Raw genomic sequence first — 23076 nt, 5'->3', positions numbered from 1 at the left:
TCAGGCGGCCCCGTTCCACCTCGACGCCGGTGATGGCGTCCCGCCGCAGCGCCCGCCTCGATGCGACCCGCCCGGCGGACTCCCCGACTCCGTCCATCTCCGAGCGTGCAGAGTTTCGGGCGGCGGTCCGGAACCTCGAGTCAGGTGTAGATCCCGTCCTTCCCAGTTCTTCTAGTTGTTCCTTTTCCGCGCTTGAGGCTGTTCCTCTTGGCCACCTCGCCAAGGTGGCCACTGACTCGGCCATCGTTTTCAGAGGGGAGGTTGGTCCCTCCTTAGAACAGATCGCGGCCATTAGGGCTCGTGAGATCTTAGTGGCAAGCTGGCTGAGACTCGGGCGCGCTTGCTTCGGCCTCCTGAGGAATCGACCGCGACCCCCACGGGTCGGGTCCCTCCGGTGGCCGACGGGGTGATCCGTGGCCGCACCCGCTCTCGCACTGCTGTTCTCCGCGCGCAAAGCGCCTCCCGTGTCCTGGGGTCAAGCAGCCCCCCGATGGGGGCTTAGATGCGGGCCCTTTTCTGGAACATTCGCGGCTTCGGCCATGATGGCCGTCGCCGCCAACTCATCGAATACATGCGAGACGAACACATTGACATCATTGCCATCCAGGAAACCATGCGCACTGAGTTCTCCCTCCACGAGCTTGAATGCCTTAGTTCCCACCTCTTCGCTTGGCATTGGCTTCCTTCTAGTGGGACCACATGCCACTCCAGCGGCATCCTTTTAGGGGTAAAGGATGCCACCTTTGAGGTGGGTGGCATGGACCGGGGTGAATTCTTCGTTAGTATGGAGACCTTCGAGCGTGCTCTCAACTTCAAATGGGAGGTCGTGATTGTTTATGGACCGGTAGACCACCGCCGCTCCCCGGCCTTCCTGGCGGAGCTACATCTGAAGATCTCCAACTCCCTCCTCCCAGTTGTAGTGGGCGGAGACTTTAACCTCATCCGATCCCCGGATGAGAAGAATAATGACCGGATTAACCTCCCCCGGATGCAGTTATTCAATGACTGGACGCGGAGCTGGGTCTCCGTGAGCTAGATCGGACGGGTGCCAGGTTCACTTGGACAAACCGTCAGGCTGACCCAACGCAATCCATCTTGGATCGCGTCCTAGTTTCCCCGGAGTGGGAATTATGTTGCCCCCTGGCCTCGCTCCGTGCGATCACCCGGATCGGGTCTGACCATGTCCCTCTCCTCCTCTCCACCGCTGATGAGCGCCCCCCACCCCGCCGCGTTTCCGGTTCGAGCTCTTTTGGCTCCATCAGGCCGGCTTCCGAGAGGCGGTCGTCGCTCGCTGGATCTCCGCCCGCTCTTCCCCTCATCGCGCCATGTCCGCAGTTGACTCATGGCACTTCTGTGCCAAGCTTGCCCGCCAATTCATGAAGGGTTGGGGTGCTAACCTTGGCCGGGACCTTAGAGAGCGCAAAAAGGCCCTCCTGCTAGCTATCCAAGCCCTGGATGCCCGTGCCGACATGTCCGGAATCTCCCCGGATGAGTGGATGTTGCGATATGACCTTGAAGACCAGCTCTCCACCATTTACACGGATGAAGAGGCCTACTGGCGACTGTGCGGTACCCAACGGTGGGTACTTCGGGGTGATGCCAACACCGCCTATTTCCAGGCGGTGGCGAACGGCCGGCGGCGTCGAAACTCCATCCACTGCCTTTGGGATGGAGACACGCCTCTCGTTCGCCCCTCGGCCATCCGTGCCCATGTAGACGGCTTCTATAAAGCCCTATTTACCCCCACCCCTCGGGGTGGGGCTAGTCTCGCCCCCGACATTTGGTCGGGTGCTCAATTGGTCTCTGTTGAGGCCAATGCAGCTTTAGTGGCCCCCTTCGCCGAGGACGAGGTTCTCGCGGCTATTAAAGGGATGAACCCCTCCTCGGCCCCGGGACCGGATGGTCTGCCCGTAACATTCTTCAAAACGTTCTGGCCGACCATCAAGCCGGAGGTCATGGCCCTGTTTGAGGAATTCTACTCGGGCGCCATGGATCTTGGGCGTCTTAACTATGGTATCGTGACCCTCATCCCCAAGGTCCCGGGCGCCTCCGACATCCGCCAGTTTCGTCCAATCACAGTGATTAATGTGATATTCCGGATCCTGGCCAAAGGGTACGCCAATAGGGTGACCCTACTCGCTGACGTGATTACCCATCCGAACCAATCCTCCTTCATACAAGGCCGATTTATTCTGGATGGGGTGCTGGTATTCCACGAAGTCTTCCACGAGGTCCGGATGAAACACCATCGGGCGGTCTTTCTGAAGCTAGACTTCCACAAAGCGTACGACACGGTCCACTGGCCCTTTTTGCGGGAAGTGTTGCTTTGCAAGGGATTTGACGACCGTTGGGTGACTCGGGTCATGCAGCTTGTCTCCTGTGGACGGACCGCTGTGAACATCAACGGGGACATTGGGCCCTACTTTCCCACCCTCTGTGGGGTCCGTCAGGGCGACCCGTTCTCGCCGTTCTTGTTCAACATGGTGGTTGATGCCCTGGCATCCATCCTTGATAAGGCCAAGGATGCTGGCCATATTCGCAGCATCGTCCCCCACCTAGTCGGAGGGGGAGGGGTCTCCCTCCTTCAATACGCGGATGATACCATAATTATGGTGGAGGGCTCCGTCCAAGACATTGTGAACCTGAAGTTCCTCCTCCTATGCTTCCAACAGATGTCGGGCCTAACCATCAACTTCGATAAGAGCGAAGTGATGGTTCTCGGGTTCCCCCCGGAGGAAGCACAGGCTATCGCGGACCGGCTAAATTGTCGGTTGGGTTCTTTCCCCACGACCTACCTGGGGATCCCCATTAGTGACTCGCGCCTCACTGTGGTGGATCTCCGCCCCACGGTGACCCGTATGCAACACCGCGTTGAGCCCTGGAAAGGGCGCTGGTTGTTGAAGGCTGCTCGCGTGATCCTTATCAACTCTTCGCTTGCCAGCCTTCTTTGGTTCCTCATGAGCTTCTATAGCCTCCATGAGACCCTTCATCAGGAGATCGCCAAGTACCAATCCAGATTCTTCTGGGCTGGGGAGGGGGATAAGCAGAAGTACCATATGGTAAGCTGGCCCGATATCTGCAAACCCAAGGACTAGGGCGGTCTTGGGATCATGTCCTCCCGACGCATGAACTTGGCCCTCCTGACCCGTTGGCTCTGGCGCATTGCCAATGGCGATGGAGGTCTTTGGCTCACCATCATCCAGAACAAGTACCTTCGAGGACAGCCTCTTGCATTCTGTTAGCGCTCGGGCAGCTCCCAGTTTTGGCAGGACGTCGTCCAGCTGCTCCCTGTGCTTCGCATTGGCACATCCATCTCGGTTGGTACTGGGTCCTCGACCCTGTTCTGGTTTGATCGGTGGATTGGCGACACCCCCTGGCCGCGCGATTTCCGAAGCTCTTCGCCATGCAGTTGACCCTCGCGTCTTTGTTCAGACGACCCTTATTGACTTAGGGCGCCTCGCTTTCCGCCGCCCCTTTGGCCCACCTGAAGTTGCCGCTTGGGACGCCCTCCTTCAGGACATCGCCCTCCTCTCTATGGACGGCGTCGACACCCCGGATGCCACCTCTTGGCGTCTAGAGCCTTCCGACTGCTTCTCCACCAAATCCCTCTACGCGGCCATCGCCCCCTCGACGGCCCCCGAGCCCTTTAGTTTGATTTGGGACATCCGCCTGCCCCTGAAGATCAGGATCTTCCTGTGGCAATGCATCCGCGGCCGCCTCCCGTCCGGCGTGGAGGTCCTTAAACGTAATGGACCTGGGGATGGGATGTGCCCCTTGTGCGGCACGGTGGAAGATGCTAACCACATCTTCTTCTCGTGCTCCACGGCTCAGTTCCTTTGGTCTTGTTTCCACGAGATGGTTGGGGCCCAGTGGTGTAACACCAACTTCCCTGACCTGCTTGCGGAAATTCACGCCTCCCCCCTTGCTACCGCCATATTAGATGGCTCTGCGTTGGGTTCCTTGCCTAGACGCTTTGGACCGTTCGCAATAAGCTTGTCATACAGAAGGTCCCTCTTCGACGTGCTACTGACGCCATCTTTAAAATGTGTGGATACTTGCAGCTTTGGCGGCCGCTTAGCCGCCCCCAGGATCGGGACGTCATGAACAACCACATCGCCGACCTTCGATCGATAGCCTTCTGCTTGGCGCCTCCGCTCCCCCTGCCACCCCCGGAGCCCAACTAGATGCTCTGCCACACCCCGCGTGTGCGTGTTTTTTGTTTCTTTAGGGCTTGTTGAGCTGTGCCCTCAGCATTAACCCTTTGACTACTTGTCTGTGCTAGACCTTTGTGTGTGTGTGTGTGAACCTTGTTGGATGTTTGGCTTGGGCAGTTGCTTTATCTATAAAGCGGGGCGAATGCCTTTTTCGGTAAGTGAAGGATTCATGGTACACTCATTTGATCCATCAGGAGTGCACATCTCTAAAAGCTTTGCCTCCCCTTTTACCAGACATTTATGCTGCTTCCTACCCCACCCATGTCATCCAACATATACTTTAGCATGTTTGATCCTACTAGTGCATTAGCTAAAAGCCTTTTTAGGCCACCTCTGAGAGCCTAGCTTAATAGAAGTGATAGACACTATTCATATCAACAAGGAATTCCTTCTTTTCCGGGAGCTCATTCGCAAAGAACTTCAAAGTTAAGCGTGCTTGGCTTGGAGCAATTTGAGGACGGGTGATAGACTCGGAAGTTGTTCCCGGGTGCGCACCAGTGAGGAATACTAGTAGGTCCCCAGGGAAGAGACAGTATGCAAAATACTACTACCTCCGTCTCAAAATGTAAAATGTTTTTGTAGGCTAGTCAGACAGCTTTCACGCCTGGACGATACATACTCGAAGGAGTGGTTGTCTTACATGAAACACTTCATGACATTCACTCGAAGAAACTAGACGGGGTTATCTTAAAAGTGGATTTCGAGAAGGCTTATGATAAAGTAAAATGGCCTTTTCTTCAGCAGGCAATGCGCATGAAGGGTTTTAGTGAAACCTGGAGGCACCAGGTGGATACTCAAGTCCAGAAAGGTAGTGTCGGAATTAAGGTGAACGATGACATCGGTCACTACTTCCAGACGCATAAGGGGTTGAGACAAGGGGATTCCATGTCACCTCTTCTGTTCAATATTGTGGCAGATATGTTGGCCGTCATTATTGACAGGGCCAAGCAACATGGGAGGGGTGTCCATTCTACAATATGCTGATGACACTATTCTTTTCATGGAACATGACATGGCTAAGGCACGTAACATGAAACTTATCTTATGTCTATTCGAACAATTGTCTGGCTTAAAAATCAATTTTCATAAGAGCGAGGTGTTCTGTTTTGGGAAGGCCAAAGACGAGGAACATACTTACAGACAATTGTTTGGATGCGAACTAGGTGCTTTACCATTCAGTTACTTGGGTATTCCAATTCATCACCGTAAACTATCCAATAAAGAATGGAAATGTATCGAAGAACGAATTGAAAAAAACTCAGCTGCTGGAAGGGCAAGCTGGTGTCATATGGAGGTCGACTAGTTTTGATTAACTCAGTATTGACCAGCATGCCAATGTTTTTACTTTCGTTCTTCGAAATTCCGAAAGGGGTCCGAAAGCGACTTGATTTCTTTAGATCTGGCTTCTTTTGGCAGTCTGATGAGGCCACGAGGAAATACCGTCTCGCATGATGGGATATCCTTTGTCGACCTAAAGACCAAGGGGGCCTCGGTATTGAGAAGTTGGAGATTAAGAATAAATGCCTTATGAGCAAATGGTTGTACAGGTTAGAAACAGAGCCGGAGGGCATGTGGTCTCAAATCCTGCGCAATAAGTATTTGCACTCGAAAACGCTAGCCCAGGCTACCATCAGACCGACTGATTCACCGTTCTGGAAGGGACTTATGAGAACGAAGGATATGTTCTTTCGTAGGGTCAAATTCTTGGTTGGCAATGGGATGTCAACAAGATTTTGGGAGGATACGTGGTTAGGAGAGACACCTCTGGCCTTACAATATCCTACCCTTTACAATATTGTGCAACGTAAGGAAGATTACGTAGGTATCGTCCTTCAAACTATTCCCTTGAACATCCAGTTCAGACGTACGTTAGTGGGTGAGAGATGGACAGCATGGATGCACTTGGTTCTGAGATTGATTGAAGTTCGACTCTCCGACATGCCGGACTCAACACAATGGAAGTTAACTAAAAATGGGATATTTACGGTGAAATCCTTTTATACGGATCTGATTAATTCTGGCCCCATCTCACGGTCACTTCATATATGGAAGGTTAAGGTTCCTTTGCGGATTAAAATTTTTATGTGGTTTGTCCACAAGCAAGTAATACTCACAAAGGACAACTTACTTAAGAGGCGATGGGTAGGTGACTCGCGGTGTTGTTTTTGTGCTCAGGATGAGACAATACAACATTTATTCATTGAATGCCCACTTGCCAAGTTACTTTGGAGAATGATTCATATAGCTTTTAATATCAATCCTCCAGTAGATATTGCGTCTTTGTTTGGGACGTGGTTAGCTGGGGTTGAACAGATCACGGCAGCTCGTATTCGGATTGGAATATGTGCGTTACTATGGGCTATATGGAACTGCAGAAACGATATGCTTTTTAACAGACAACACAACTTAACTTTTTTGCAGGTTATTTTCAGAGCTACAGCTTGGATCCGGACGTGGTCCTTACTCACTCCTATGGACTCCAGGGAGCCTTTGGTTACTGGGTGCAACCAATGGGAGATGGTGGCTCGGGTTATATTCAACCGGTTCGGATGGCGTTTGCATAACAGGATAGGAGTCTAGAGAGCTTGTCCTTATTATCACCGTATCGGTTGTCTTTGTCCACTTGTATTTTTCAGTTTTTGTGCTCTGTTTTGCTCCGTTTGCGAGCTGTAAGACCTTTATGATGATACTTTCTGGATTTTTAATAAAAGAGCCGCATGCATCATCATGATGCAGAGGCCGGGGTATACCTCCGTTTCCAAAAAAAGGCTAAACTAGTCTACAAAAATGCCTTACATTTTGAGACCGAGTTAGCATCTACTCCCTCTGTAAAGAAATATAAGAGTGTTTAGATGACTACTTTAGTGATCTTTTTTTAGAAAAGGAGGATGTACCCCGGCCTCTGCATCTGGACGATGCATGTAGCCATATTATTAATTATTCGCAAAGACCATATAAGATGATACATCAATAAGCCTGAAGCCATCATATTGGCAACACCATTGCTACTCCTATCCCCTTGATGAAGGCGTGCCGAATGTCCGAGCCTAATACCAAACAGACATCGCACTAAAGCCTATCATCTAAAGCCGGGTGTCCCATCCAAGCCACTACCTGGATTGGGTCCCACACCGGCCAGGCACACTCCCAGTGAGCACCGCACGCTGCAAGGGCCGTCACCTCCATCATCCCTTGGTCCATCCTCAGAGCAAAACTGTTGTACCGACCTTGCCAGGCCTCTCTGCCATCAACGCCACCATGACGCCAGACAGCTTCCTCCTCCCGCGTGAGTCCATCTCCAAACGCGCCCATCGCCGAACCTCCGTGACGCCATGCCGCCAGGATCCTCCGTCGGCCTCGCGATAGATGTAACACCGCTCCTCCTCTTGTCCCCTCCAGCCAGCGCGTGCTCCAAAACGATGCCCCCAGGAGGGACAATGACATCGAAGGTGTCATCATCGTTCGATCCGGTAGACCCAGATCTAGGGTTTCCCCCGGAGCTCACATCGTCGCCACTGCTGGAGCTACGCGGCTCCCACCACCCATAGCATCTCTCGCCCGACCATCTGAGCCTCCCAAGACGGCGCCTCCATGGAGGTTACGACGCGCAGGGTGCCGCTGCCGCCCAATCCAGACTGAATTTTGGACTTTTGTCCGGGAGGGGTTCGGATGTGGACATGAGGGACCTCGGCTTCGCCTCCAGGGAGGGTAATGGCGTTGAGGGACGCCGCCGATGCCGGGTCGGACCAGCCAGCCAAAGTTTCCTCCGGTCCCCAACCTATACCACCAAACCTCCGACTGTTCCGGATCCGACAGCGAGACGAACCGAGACCAACAGAGATGCAAGTGCCATGGGGCTCAACCCACTAGGAAGGAGGATCAAGAAGGACAGCCGCCGTAGATCTCCAGGCGCCGGATCCAACGATCCGACGAGGCCAGCGGCGTAGACCACCATCCTGCGCCGGCCGACAACACCCAAGCGTCAGATCCAGATGGATCCGGCCTGAACATGGTGGCGCCCGCAACCACCCGATCTGAAGACCATGTAGCCACCACCTCGCCGTGGACTCGCATCCAAGCCGCAGCTGCCGCGCCGCGTCGCCGGCACCGCAACGCGCCGCCGCCAAGATGCCAAGATGCTCGCCCGCCACGCCGCCAGACCCTGCGCTAGCCCGACGCCTCTTCGCGATCTGGTCGTCGCGTGCCGCCCAAGACGCTACTTTAGTGATCTAAACGCTCTTATATTTGTTTATGGAGGAAGTACTATGATCCAATTTTTTTAGAGAACCAAGGGGGATTTCTCCCTACTTTACATTTTATAAAATTTAAAATGTTATGATACAAAAATAAAAATAAATGGAGTTATAAGCAGCTGATATAGCAGACCTAGAAAAAACAAAGAAACATACAAATGAGAAGAACTAAGCTATCAATGAAAGGCCTTGACCCAATTATCGGAAGTAGAGTACTTTTTCTTGGCTCTCTGGGTGAGCAGAGTACTATGATACAGGTTATCCCTATACTGCTTATATGAGTAGATCACTACCATTACCACCCCACCATGACACATGAATGTAGACCGATGATTCTATCGGTGCCTGTCAGTGCATATTAGATGCCAATGGAAATGAGTCGTAAAGAAGGATGGTCCCTTTTGATTTTTGGGTATTATCCCTTTCATTGCCAATGGTGCGAAACAAGTACTCCCTCTGTCCCAAAATTCTTGTCTTAGATTTGTCTAGATACGGATGTATCTAATACTAAAATGTAACTTGATACATCCGTATTTAGACAATTTAAGACAAGAATTTTGGGACGGAGGGAGTACTACTTTGGTACTTCCTCTATTTTTATTTACTCCGCATATTAGTTTTGGTCAAAGTCAAGCTTTACAAACTTTAATAAAGTTTATAGACAAAAATACTAACATATACAATAACAAACCAATACCATTAGATACGTTGTTGAATGTACTTCCACATTATATAGATCTGTTATGCTAAATATTTATATTATTTTCTATAAATTTGGTTAAATTTTACAAAGTTTGATTTCAGTCAACTCTAATATGCGGAGTAAATAAAAATGGAGGGAGTATATATTAGCGGTCAAAGTCATGCATCAAAGACCGTGCATAGTCAACCATGCCTTATATTTTGGAAGGAGGGAGTACATCAAGAGTAAATTCCATGGGGATCAACAGTTTTACTCCCTCCGATCCTTTTTACTCTGCATATAAGAATCATCTGAAGTCAAACTTTGTAAAGTCTGACCATATTTATATTAAAAAATATCAACATCTACAATACTAAAGTTATACAATACAAAAATTTAAGTCACAACGCATCTAATGATCATGATTTCACATTGTGAATGTTCGTATTTTTTTCTATAAAGTTGGTCAAACTTTACGAGATTTAACTTCAAACAAATCTTATATGCAAACTAAAAAGGACCGGAGGGAGTAGTTAAGCAGACATTGAGACACTTCAAATTGCATTTGTCCCCTCTGCCGATCTCAACCTGAATCTGTGGGCTTGCTGCTCCTTACCTCTGTGCTCTGCTCCTACCCTTGGCCGGTTGCCCTTCTTCTACTTGGAAGGCCACCTCATGGTTAGAGTCCACGTTTGCTTTCCAATCTGCAGCTTATGGGAGAAATGGGATGCCCATTCCATTCTCATCTGGTGAAACTGAGTCTCTAATCCTCTATTACCGTCTTGCTCTGGGTTGCTTGATTATTATACATTTCATTAGTTTTTGTGTGTGTGCGCGCGCACGCGAAAGACATTAGTTGGCACTGTCTTAGCTTTGGATTGCCAGTCTTAAGAATAAGACTAGACTCGCCATACTCAACAAAACCTGATATGTAAAGGTAGGGGCCTATATTGTTTCGACATTTGTAAAGTCAAACTCTGAGTACTACTACTATGTTAAACAAATAGTATCAGGATTAGGTATTTGTAAATCATATGCATAAATTTTTCTCTCCATTTATTGGCCTTAAAATATAAATGTGCTAGTACCTTAGAAATCAGTACTATTAGTAAATTATGTGCCCCGCTTGGAATGGTTGTAAAATTAGCGTGGCCACCTGTATTTAGCTTGACTTTGAACCAAATACTGGTGACTACACTAAGTTTACACCCATTTCAAACAGCCCCATAAGGATAATAAACAGCAGTGTGAAGGAGAATCTGTTGTTGGCTAGACATGAATGGTCAATCTTCTAACACTGGGGGTAGTCCGGCGGCGGCGGAGGAAGAACGGTGTCCGGGGTTGGGCCGTCATCCACCTCGAACGCCATGGCTAGCCCGAAAGGCAAATGAGCGTCCAAGTGGCAGTGCATGACCCACACACCTGGGTTGTCGGCCGTGAAGCGGATGACCGCCCACCCACCGGCCGGCACGGCGACGGTGTTGCGCTGCTGTGGGTTGACGAGGTTGTAGGAGCGCACGGCGGTGCGTGCGTTGAAGTTGCCGGCGCCCTGCGCGAGCACGTAGAAGTTGAAGCCGTGCAGGTGCAGCGGGTGGTTCTCGGACCCCAGGATGGCCGTGTTCTGCAGCACCACCTCCACCGTGGTGTTGAACCGCAGCCTCCTCACTCTGGTGCCCTTGGACGTCAGCATCACGCTCCTGTTGCTGCTCATGGAGCCGTTGGTGAAGTCGAACATCACCGGCGGCCTGTCGGGGAAGTCGCGGGTGTACACCCCGTCGGCGTTCCCCCTCATGCGCGCCTCCAGCAGCGACATGGCCTTGGGGAGCTGGAACGACACGTTGTTCATGCTGGCCGCCACGGAGCCGCGCGTCCGGTTGCACAGCGTCTGCGTTGGCATGCACGGCGCGATGCCCAGCCCGTAGGTCACCAGCATCCGCGTGTCCACGTGCAGGGGAACCGTCGGTTTGCCGTCTCGCAGCAGGCCGGTCAGTCTGCCGTAGAAATCTTGGGCCGTCGCGCTGTCTTTGAACGCCGGCATGCTCGGCATCATGATCATACTCATACCAGCTGCTGCCGCCGCATCATGCTCGTACCGGAGGAGCCCCGTGGTGGTGGTGGTGTAGGTGGCGTTGGCCACGCTCTGGTAGACCTGGGCGGCCATGTAGTAGCGGCCCGGGGAGGCGTTGGCGTGCATCAGAGCGTCCACCGTCTGGCCCGGAGCGAGGACGATGACGTCCGTGTCGTAAGGGTCGGTGTAGCAGGCGTCGGCGGCGACGACCGTGAAAGCGTGGCCCGCGACCTTGAAGAAGAGCTGGTAACTGAGCGCAGCGTTGACGAGGCGGAGCAAGTAGATCTCGCCGTGCCGTACGGCCAGCTCGTAGCCGCTGGGCATGCCGTTGATGGTGAGCGCGACGGAGTTGTTGGGCGGGCCGCCGGTGAGCATGGCTTGCCTCTCGACGTCAACGACGCTGGCGTTCCACCACTCGCCGAGGAGGAGAGTGGCCTCGCCGTACGGCGTGGGAAAGGGGTAGTGCGGTTCGTCGGGGCCAGGACGGATGAGGAGCGCGCCGTAGACTGTGGCGCGGAGGAAGGAGACGTGGGCGTGCCACCAGAGCGTGCCTTCCTGGCCGGTGACGTTGAAGCGGTAGGTGTAGGTGGCGCCGCCGGGGCGGATGGGGCACTGCGACACCATGCTGGGGCCGTCGGCCCAGCCGGAGAGGCGCTGGAGGACGCCATGCCAGTGGATGGTGATGTTGTAGGGGGAGTAGTTGACGACGTGCACCACGACGGCGTCGCCGTCGCGAGCCTCCAGCATGGGCCCAGGGAACTGCCCGTTCACCGCCGTGATTACCTGACGCTGCCCCACCCGATCGATCGTCAGGTTGCCCACCTGCGCATATGCATTGCAATGTCGTCAACGTTATGAAATAGCTGTCGATCAGCAGTGCATCGCAGAAATGTGCACGCAGGTTGAACCGCAGGGGAATGGATAGCATGCATGCAAAGAGATTAGTAGTAGCAGTCACGTACAGAGAATGTGTGCTCGACAACGGCAGCATCAGCCGGAGGCAGGCCAAGGCATCCGAGAAAAACGAGAGCATATGCAAGCCAAAACATTTCTCGATGGATCACACCAATGCAATGCAATGCAGTGCAGTGCAGAAGGAAGGTCGTAGGGCTATTGGACGCATCTCAGGCAATATATAAGGCCCGCCGGGGCACAGTAAGATGGATGATTATGGGCTAGAGTTGCATGCAGTGCTCGCTGTCAATTCAGAAAGAAGACGCTGCAGACTGCAGGTGGGTAGTCTGTTTCTGCAGGGACGGATGCACGAAGACTACGTGTGGCACGGGGATCTCGGAGCTGGATAGACCTCGATGGGCAATTCGAGCTACTATGAGAAGGCACGGGCAACGATCGCTAGACACTCTACCTAGCAATACGTACCTTTGCTTAAAGGCATCCATCCATTCGTGCCATGTTATATACAATGCACGTACAAGTGTGTGCGATCACAAGTACCTTGAGATGTCTTTGTAATAAGATGATTTTATCATGTGATATCCCTGCATGTTGGATTTTCTTTGAACCAAAAACCGTTGAACAATCGTTAAAAGAACACAAGCTACTAAGCTAGCCGGCTATCCAACGCCAGTCCTAGTGAATCCCATTGTAAACATTTTTTTTTGAATAAAAAGGTAGAGCATTTTCTATTTATGCATTTATAACGGGTAAAAATACCCGGATGACCGGAGTCATTTACATGAAGGTGATGTTATCACCGCACATTGTGTGCAGCAGGCCATCACCAGACCTGAAAAAGGATACAAAGCAAAGGGTGGGAGAAGGAGGGGCGATTCCTGGAAAGGCTAATTAGCAGCGAGAGCATTTGCTCAGAGAGAAAGGTTATGTCTATCATGTGGTTTAGCGCGTAGGCTCCATAGCCTGACGAGATCGGCAACCTTGCTGTATAACTGCCTCTCATTCCAAAAGGACCCATCAAACACCTGAGCATTCCTTGCGTTCCAAAGGGCGACTATGCATGCTGTGAAGAAGACATGCCACTTGGTGCCGTGCCGAGCCCGCGACTGCTGCGAACACAAGAGATCACCTGCTCCAATAGAAGATGAGGCAAGGTCTTGTACTCCAAGCTTGGCCCATATGGCTTGAGCTAGCTTGCATCTTAGCAAGATGTGATTCATTGTCTCTGCGGCCGGGCATAGATCACACCCGTTATGTATACAAGTCTGTCCCAATGCTTTTTTAGCATATTGTCTCTAGTGTTGTGTCTGTCCTGGAGGGCAATCCATAAGAAAACACGGTGCTTGTGTGGTATGATCCTGTCCCAGATGTATTTAGCTGACGGACAAAGCTTCCCTCTAAAAGTGAGCAGTTTGCAGAAGTATGCGGTGGTAACCGATTTGTCTCCCAAAAGAGGCACTCTGATGTCTGGCGTACCTTCGTGTAGCTGAACATTGCTCAAGCACGCAGACATGTCTTCAAGCTCCTGTGTTGCTATGGAAGAGAGGTTTGGATGAAGTTGAATGTTCCATTGGCAATCTCTAAACTGGGAAGCAACTGTGCAGAACTTGGACGTGGAGAAGGAGAAAAGAGTCGGGAATCATGTCACGAGTCTACCACACTCGAGCCAGTGGTCGTGCCAGAAGGCAGTACCCTGTCCGTCCCCAACCTTGCATTTGGTAGCCTCCATGACCAGCCGCAAGGTGGACCTAAAGCCTCTCCAGATAGCGGTGTCCCGATTGTGAGGAGACCAGGAAATTTCCTTGTGACAGTATGTGTGTGCAAACCAATTGTAGCATGGAGCGCCGCGCTGCTGCAAGATCTTTGCCATGAACTTGCAGATGAGGGCCATGTTGTGTGCTGCAATGTCTCTTACCCCCAATTCTCCATGCTCTTTTGGCAATGTGACCACTTCCCAAGCGACAAGGCATTATCCTCCCTTGGCCTGGTTCTTCCCTTGCCATAAGAAGCCCCTTAGGGTTTGTTCAACCTTGTCTAGTGATTGTTGTGGCCATATAAAACATCGCATGAAGTAACCGGGGATCGCTGCCAGGACTGCATTAACCAAAGTGAGGCGTCCCCTGATGTCTACTACGCAACCTTCTTCTTGTAGACGTTGTTGGGCCTCCAAGTGCAGAGGTTTGTAGGACAGTAGCAAATTTCCCTCAAGTGGATGACCTAAGGTTTATCAATCCGTGGGAGGCATAGGATGAAGATGGTCTCTCTCAAGCAACCCTGCAACCAAATAACAAAGAGTCTCTTGTGTCCCCAACACACCCAATACAATGGTAAATTGTATAGGTGCACTAGTTCGGCGAAGAGATGGTGATACAAGTGCAATATGGATGGTAGATATAGGTTTTTGTAATCTGAAAATATAAAAACAGCAAAGTAACTAATGATAAAAGTGAGCACAAACGGTATTGCAATGCGTTGAAACAAGGCCTAGGGTTCATACTTTCACTAGTGCAAGTTCTCTCAACAATAATAACATAATTGGATCATATAACTATCCCTCAACATTCAGCAAAGAGTCACTTCAAAGTCACTAATAACGGAGAACAAACGAAGAGATTATTGTAGGGTATGAAACCACCTCAAAGTTATCCTTGGGATCAATCTATTCAAGAGTCCGTAGTAAAATAACAGGAAGCTATTCTTTCCGTTCGATCTATCATAGAGTTCGTACTAGAATAACACCTTAAGACACAAATCAACCAAAACCCTAATGTCACCTAGATACTCCAATGTCACCTCAAGTATCCGTGGGTATGATTATACGATATGCATCACACAATCTCAGATTCATCTATTCAACCAACACAAAGAACCTCAAAGAGTGCCCCAAAGTTTTTACCGGAGAGTCAAGACGAAAACGTGTGCCAACCCCTATGCATAGGTTCATGGGCGGAACCCGCAAGTTGATTACCAAAACATACATCAAGTGGATCACGTGATATCCCATTGTCACCACAGATAAGCACGGCAAGACATACATCAAGTGTTCTCAAATCCTTAAAGACTCAATCCGATAAGATAACTTCAAAGGGAAAACTCAATCCATTACAAGAGAGTAGAGGGGGAGAAACATCATAAGATCCAACTATAATAGCAAAGCTCGCGATACATCAAGATCGTGCCAAATCAAGAACACGAGAGAGAGAGAACAAACACATAGCTACTGGTACATACTCTCAGCCCCGAGTGTGAACTACTCCCTCCTCGTCATGGAAAGCACCGGGATGATGAAGATGGCCACCGGTGAGGGATCCCCCCCTCCGGCAGGGTGCCGGAACAGGGTCCCGATTGGTTTTTGGTGGCTACAGAGGCTTGCGGCGGCGGAACTCCCGATCTAGATTATGTTTTGGGGGTTTTAGGGTATATGGGAATATATAGGCGAAAGAAGTCGGTAAGGGGAGCCACGAGGGGCCCACGAGGGTGGAGGGCGCGCCCAGGGGGGTGGGCGCACCCCCTGCCTCGTGCTCTCCTTGTTGATCCCCTGACGTGCACTCCAAGTCTCCCGTATTGCTTTCTTTCCAAAAAATAACTTTTCCGAAGGTTTCATTCCGTTTGGACTCCATTTGATATTCCTGTTCTGCGAAACACTAAAACAAGGGAAAAAACAGAAACTGGCACTGGGCTCTGGGTCAATAGGTTAGTCCCAAAAGTAATATAAAAGTGCATAGTAAAGCCCATAAAACATCCAAGACAGATAATATAATAGCATGGAACAATAAAAAATTATAGATACGTTGGAGACGTATCAGCATCCCCAAGCTTAATTCCTGCTCGTCCTCGAGTAGGTAAATGATAAAAACAGAATTTTTGATGTGGAATGCTACCTAACATATTTCTCAATGTATTCTTCTTTATTGTGGCATGAATATTCAGATCCATAAGATTCAAGACAAAAGTTTCATGTGGACATGAAAATAATAATACTTCAAGCATACTAACAAAGCAATCATGTCTTCTCAAAATAACATAGCCAAAGAAAGTTATCCCTACAAAATCATATAGTCTGGCTATGCTCTATCTTCATCACACAAAATATTTAAATCATGCACAACCCCGATGACAAGCCCAGCAATTGTTTCATACTTTTGATGTTCTCAAACTTTTTCAACTTTCACGCAATACATGAGCGTGAGCCATGGACATAGCACTATAGGTGGAATAGAATTGTGGAGAAGACAAAAAAGGAGAAGATAGTCTCACATCAACTAGGCGTATCAACGGGCTATGGAGATGCCCATTAATAGATATCAATGTGAGTGAGTAGGGATTGCCATGCAACGGATGCACTAGAGCTATAAGTATATGAAAGCTCAACAAAAGAAACTAAGTGGGTTTGCATCCAACTCGCTTGCTCACGAAGACCTAGGGCATTTTGAGGAAGCCCATCATTGGAATATACAAGCCAAGTTCTATAATGAAAGATTCCCACTAGTATATGAAAGTGACAACATATGAGACTCTCTATCATGAAGATCATGGTGCTACTTTGAAGCACAAGTGTGGTAAAAGGATAGTAGCATTGTCCCTTCTCTCTTTTTCTCTCATTTTTTTGTTTTTTTTGTTTTTTGGGCCTTCTCTCTTTTTTTGGCCTTTTTTTTCGTCCGGAGTCTCATCTCGACTTGTGGGGGAATCATAGTCTCCATCATCCTTTCCTCACTGGGACCATGCTCTATTAATGATGATCATCACATGTTTATTTACTTACAACTCAAGAATTACAACTCGATACTTAGAACAAAATATGACTCTATATGAATGCCTCCAGCGGTGTACCGGGATGTGCAATTACTCATGAGTGACATGTATGAAATAATTATGAACGGTGGCTTTGCCACAAATACGATGTCAACTACATGATCATGCAAAGCAATATGACAATGATGGAGCGTGTCATAATAAACGGAACGGTGGAAAGTTGCATGGCAATATATCTCGGAATGACTATGGAAATGCCATGATAGGTAGGTATGGTGGCTGTTTTGAGGAAGGCATATGGTGGGTGTATGATACCGGTGAAAAGTGCACGGTATTAGAGAGGCTAGCAATGGTGGAAGGAAGAAAGTGCGTATAATCCATGGACTCAACATTAGTCATAAAGAACTCATATACTTATTGCAAAAATTTACAAGTTATCGAAGCAAAGTATTACGCGCATGCTCCTAGGGGGATAGATTGGTAGGAAAAGACCATCGCTCGTCCCCGACCGCCACTCATAAGGAAGACAATCAATAAATAAATCATGCTCCGACTTCATCACATAACGGTTCACCATACGTGCATGCTACGGGAATCATAAACTTTAGAACAAGTATTTCTCAAATTCACAACTACCCAACTAGCATGACTCTAATATCACCATCTTCATATCTCAAAACAATCATAATGAATCAAACTTCTCTTAGTATTCAATGCACTTTATATGAAAGTTTTTATTATACCCATCTTGGATGCCTATCATATTAGGACTAGTTTCATAACCAAAGCATATTACCATGCTGTTTAGGACTCTCAAAATAATATAAGTGAAGCACGAGAGTTCATCTATTTTTTCAAAATAAAACCACCGTCGTGCTCTAAAAGATATAAGTGAAGCACTAGAGCAACCGACAAACTACTCCGAAAGATATAAGTGAAGATCAATGAGTAGTTTAATAATTATGTAACTATGTGAAGACTCTCTAACATTTAAGAATTTAAGATCTTGGTATTTTATTCAAACAGCAAGCAAAACAAAAGAAAATAAAATGACGCTCCAAGCAAAACACATATCATGTGGTGAATAAAAATATAGCTCCAAGTAAAGTTACCGATAAACGAAGACGAAAGAGGGGATGCCATCCGGGGCATACCCAAGCTTAGGCTCTTGGTTGTCCTATAATATTACCTTGGGGTGCCTTGGGCATCCCCAAGCTTAGGCTCTTGCCACTCCTTATTTCATAGTCCATCGAATCTTTACCCAAAACTTGAAAACTTCACAACACAAAACTTAACAGAAAATCTCGTGAGCTCCGTCAGCGAAAGAAAACAAAACACCACTTCAAGTTACTGTAATGAACTCATTCTTTATTTATATTGGTGTTAAACCTACTGTATTCCAACTTCTCTATGGTTTATAAACTATTTTACTAGCCACAGTTTCATCAAAATAAGCAATGAACACACAAAAAACAGAATCTGTCAAAAACAGAACAGTCTGTAGTAATCTGTAACTAACGCAAACTTCTGAAACTCAAAAAATTCTACCAAAATAGGAAGACCTATATAATTTGATTATTTATCTGATGAAATTGGAATCAGTATTTTATCACGTTATGGTGATTTTTAACAATTGTTTTCGTGAACAGAAAGTTTCTGGAATTTTCAGCAAGATCAAATAACTATCATCCAAGAAGATCCTATAGGTTTTACTTGGCACAAACACTAATTAAAACATAAAACCACATCTAACCAGAGGCTAGATGATTTTTTTATTACTAAACAGGAACTAAAATCAAGGAACAAAAATAAAATTGGGTTGCCTCCCAACAAGCGCTAATGCTTAAAGCCCCTAGCTAGGCATGATGATTTCAATGATGCTCGTATAAAAGATAAGAATTGAAACATAAATAGAGCATCATGAAGGATATGACTAGCACATTTAAGTCTAACCCACTTCCTACGCATAGGGATTTTGTGAGCAAACAACTTATGGGAACAATAATCAACTAGCATAGGAAGGCAAAACAAGCATAACTTTAAAATTTAAGCACATAGAGAGGAAACTTGATATTATTGCAATTCCTACAAGCATATGTTCCTCCCTCATAATAATTTTCAGTAGCATCATGAATGAATTCAACAATATAACCAGCAACTAAAGCATTCTTTTCATGATCTACAAGCATAGAAAATTTACTACTCTCCACATAAGCAAAATTCTTCTCATTCGGGATAGTGGAAGTATCATAAGAGACTTGAATACTATAAATTGTTTCCACATTAAAAGAGTAATGTTCAGAAAAAGGGTAATCATAATCATGACAAGTTTTATAAATATAATCATCACTACTTTTTATAGCATAAGTTTCATCACAATAATCATCATAAGTAGCAACTTTGTTCTCATCATAATCAATTGAAACCTCTTCCGAAATAGTGGATACATCACTAAATAAAGTCATGACTCTCCAAATCCACTTTCATAAATATTATAAGATTCAACATCCTCCAAAATAGTGGGATCATTACTTCCTAAAGTTGACACTCTTCCAAACCCACTTTCATTGATATAATCATCATAGGTAGGAGGCATGCTATCATCATAACAACTTTGCATATCAAAACTTGGGAGGCTAAAAACATTATCTTCATTAAACGTAGCATTCCCAAGCTTGGGACCAACATTAATTTCAGCAAATGTATTCTCAAATATGTCATTCACATCAAACATAGCTTCCCCAAGCTTGGGCCTTTTCATATCATAAGCATAATCACTCTCATCATTAATAGTATGGATAGCACCAATAGTATAGCAATTATCATCATCACAATGAGTAGTAGGAGCAACATCATTTGGGAGGGATACCTTTTTACCTTTGCTTCTCCGTTTTTTCTTTTTCCTCTTCACATCATGTGCGGGTTTATCCCTCTTCTTTGAGCTCCTTATTGACGAGATTGGTTGAATAGAAAACTCCTCCTCGTTACCTGATTCATCATAAGAAATAATAGGAGGATATTGGGAAGTCTCTTCCCTTTAATTAGTGTTATCTTCATCTTCTATTTGTTTTTCTTTTCTTTATGTAATTGGCAATATAAGGATTTTCAATGCAATTCACCGCACAATACATGTAAATTTCTTCTAGATCAATATCGAGGAATTTCTCAAGGTTATATTCTGGAATATGCTTAGTTTGACGTTTCATTCTTCATAACCCAAAAGCAAACTAAGTTCATTATGATCTGCAAGGGAAATCAAGTCATCACAATTTTTGGACACGATTCGGTCATGAAACAATTTGCATTTGATATTTAAATGACCATGTTCATTGCAAAGTTCACAAGTATGGCTAAGACATTTTAAATTTTCAGCACTAACATTTAGCCTTTCTTGCAACCATTTAGTTTCTAAATGCTTATGCCTCTTGCAATATCTATCTTCCCTATTTGGTGTGTACTTGCAAACCCAATGCACTCCACAAAAATTGACATGTTTATAGGAGACATTTTCATCATAACTAGTGCAATCATCATTAGTACTATGGATATTCAAAGAGTTCATACTAACAACATTGCAATCATGCTCGTCATTCAAAGATTTAGTGCCAAACATTTTATAGACTTCTTCTTCTAGCATTTGAGCAGAATTTTCCTTTTCATACTTACGAAAGATATTAAAAAGATGAAACGTATGAGACAAACTCAATTCCATTTTTTTGTAGTTTTCTTTTATAAAATAAACTAGTGTTAAAACAAGAAACTAAAAGATTCGATTGCAAGATCTAAAGATATACCTTCAAGCACTCACCTCCCCGGCAACGGCGCCAGAAAAGAGCTTGATGTCTACTACACAACCTTCTCCTTGTAGACGTTGTTGGGCCTCCAAGTGCAGAGGTGTGTAGGACAGTAGCAAATTTCCCTCAAGTGGATGACCTAAGGTTTATCAATCCATGGGAGGCATAGGATGAAGATGGTCTCTCTCAAGCAACCCTGCAACCAAATAACAAAGAGTCTCTTGTGTCCCCAACACACCCAATACAATGGTAAATTGTATAGGTGCACTAGTTCGGCGAAGAGATGGTGATACAAGTGCAATATGGATGGTAGATATAGGTTTTTGTAATCTGAAAATATAAAAACAGCAAAGTAACTAATGATAAAAGTGAGCACAAACGGTATTGCAATGCGTTGAAACAAGGCCTAGGGTTCATACTTTCACTAGTGCAAGTTCTCTCAACAATAATAACATAATTGGATCATATAACTATCCCTCAACATGCAACAAAGAGTCACTCCAAAGTCACTAATAGCGGAGAACAAACGAAGAGATTATTGTAGGGTACGAAACCACCTCAAAGTTATCCTTTCGGATCGATCTATTCAAGAGTCCGTAGTAAAATAACATGAAGCTATTCTTTCCGTTCAATCTATCATAGAGTTCGTACTAGAATAACACCTTAAGACACAAATCAACCAAAACCCTAATGTCACCTAGATACTCCAATGTCACCTCAAGTATCCGTGGGTATGATTATACGATATGCATCACACAATCTCAGATTCATATATTCAACCAACACAAAGAACCTCAAAGAGTGCCCCAAAGTTTCTACTCGAGAGTCAAGACGAAAACGTGTGCCAACCCCTATGCATAGGTTCATGGGCGGAACCCGCAAGTTGATCACCAAAACATACATCAAGTGGATCACGTGATACCCCATTGTCACCACAGATAAGCACGGCAAGACATACATCAAGTGTTCTCAAATCCTTAAAGACTCAATCCGATAAGATAACTTCAAAGGGAAAACTCAATCCATTACAAGAGAGTAGAGGGGGAGAAACATCATAAGATCCAACTATAATAGCAAAGCTCGTGATACATCAAGATCGTGCCAAATCAAGAACACGAGAGAGAGAGAGAGAGAGAGAGATCAAACACATAGCTACTGGTACATACCCTCAGCCCCGAGGGTGAACTACTCCCTCCTCGTCATGGAAAGCACCGGGATGATGAAGATGGCCACCGGTGAGGGATCCCCCCCTCCGGCAGGGTGCTAGAACAGGGCCCCGATTGGTTTTTGGTGGCTACAGAGGCTTGCGGCGGCGGAACTCCCGATCTAGATTATGTTCTGGGGGTTTTAGGGTATATGGGAATATATAGGCGAAAGAAGTCGGTAAGGGGAGCCATGAGGGGCCCATGAGGGTGGAGGGCGCGCCTAGGGGGGGGGGGGGGGGCGCGCCCCCTGCCTCGTGCTCTCCTCGTTGATCCCCTGACATGCACTCCAAGTCTCCCGTATTGCTTTCTTTCCAAAAATAACTTTTCCGAAGGTTTCATTCCGTTTGGACTCCGTTTGATATTCCTTTTCTGCGAAACAATGAAACATGGGAAAAAACAGAAACTGGCACTGGGCTCTGGGTCAATAGGTTAGTCCCAAAAGTAATTAAAAGTGCATAGTAAAGCCCATAAAACATCCAAGATAGATAATATAATAGCATGGAACAATCAAAAATTATAGATACGTTGGAGACGTATCATCCCCCGTCCCCAAGACAGAAAGGTTGCAAGCCAGCCAGATAGTCGCTTGTCCACTTTGTGAATCACCGGCATCAACAGGCCATGTGTGATCTTGTTGAGGGAGAGGGGTAATCCCAGGTACGTGCCCGGAAAAGCTGTCACTTGACATTGCAGAACATCTGCGATACTGTGACAAGTCTGCGGGTCAAGGCATACTGGCATGAGACTGCTCTTGTGGTAGTTGATCTTAAGTCCCGTGAAATCACTGAAAGCCTGTAGAACCCGTTTGATAACCCGTGCTTGTTGGATGTCCCCTTGCATCAAGATCAACGTGTCGTCCGCATATTGTAGGATCGGGAAGGGGCCGTCGGCCCCAAGTGGGTGTTTAAGGTTCCCCGCTTGGTGCTCCCTTTTGCAGAGCTGTTGCAAAACATCGGCTGCCAGGATGAAGAGGTAGGGAGAGAGGGCACCCCCCTGCCTTAAACCACTTCTTGATACAATCCTCTCCCCAAAAGATCCATTGATTATTATCCTGGACGAAGTAGTTGATAGGATATCATGTATCCATCTGACCCATCTGCTTCCAAAACCTCTGGCTGCAAGGATGAGCTTTAGAGCATCCCAGCTGACGCTGTCAAACGCTTTCTGGAAATCTAACTTGAGTACTAGCATTG

The 23076-nt window shown here is 47.2% G+C and overlaps 1 protein-coding gene across 1 annotated transcript; it reads right to left on the bottom strand.

Annotated features, from left to right (window-relative positions):
- Positions 1–10184: 10184 nt before the first annotated feature.
- LOC123049288 (laccase-14-like) lies at positions 10185–12305 on the bottom strand. The gene is made up of 2 exons (XM_044472229.1): positions 12180–12305; positions 10185–12039 (listed from the first exon to the last, which is right to left on the bottom strand). Exons 1-2 carry the CDS (start codon positions 12264–12266, stop codon positions 10441–10443), a joined length of 1686 nt encoding a protein of 561 aa, XP_044328164.1. The 5' UTR covers positions 12267–12305; the 3' UTR covers positions 10185–10440.
- Between the last annotated feature and the right edge of the window lie 10771 nt (positions 12306–23076).

Source organism: Triticum aestivum, chromosome 2D, assembly GCF_018294505.1.
Source record: "Triticum aestivum cultivar Chinese Spring chromosome 2D, IWGSC CS RefSeq v2.1, whole genome shotgun sequence".
Lineage (NCBI taxonomy): Eukaryota > Viridiplantae > Streptophyta > Magnoliopsida > Poales > Poaceae > Triticum > Triticum aestivum.
The sequence above is the reverse complement of the archived record's forward strand: the minus strand, read 5'-3'. Positions and strand labels throughout refer to the sequence as shown.

Coding starts and splice junctions, on each gene's coding strand:
- LOC123049288 (XM_044472229.1), bottom strand. CDS start 12,266: ATGTTTTGGCTTGCATATGCTCTCGTTTTTCTCGGATGCCTTGGCCTG. Junction 12,040..12,179: donor TTGTCGAGCACACATTCTCT/GTACGTGACTGC, acceptor GCATATGCGCAG/GTGGGCAACCTGACGATCGA.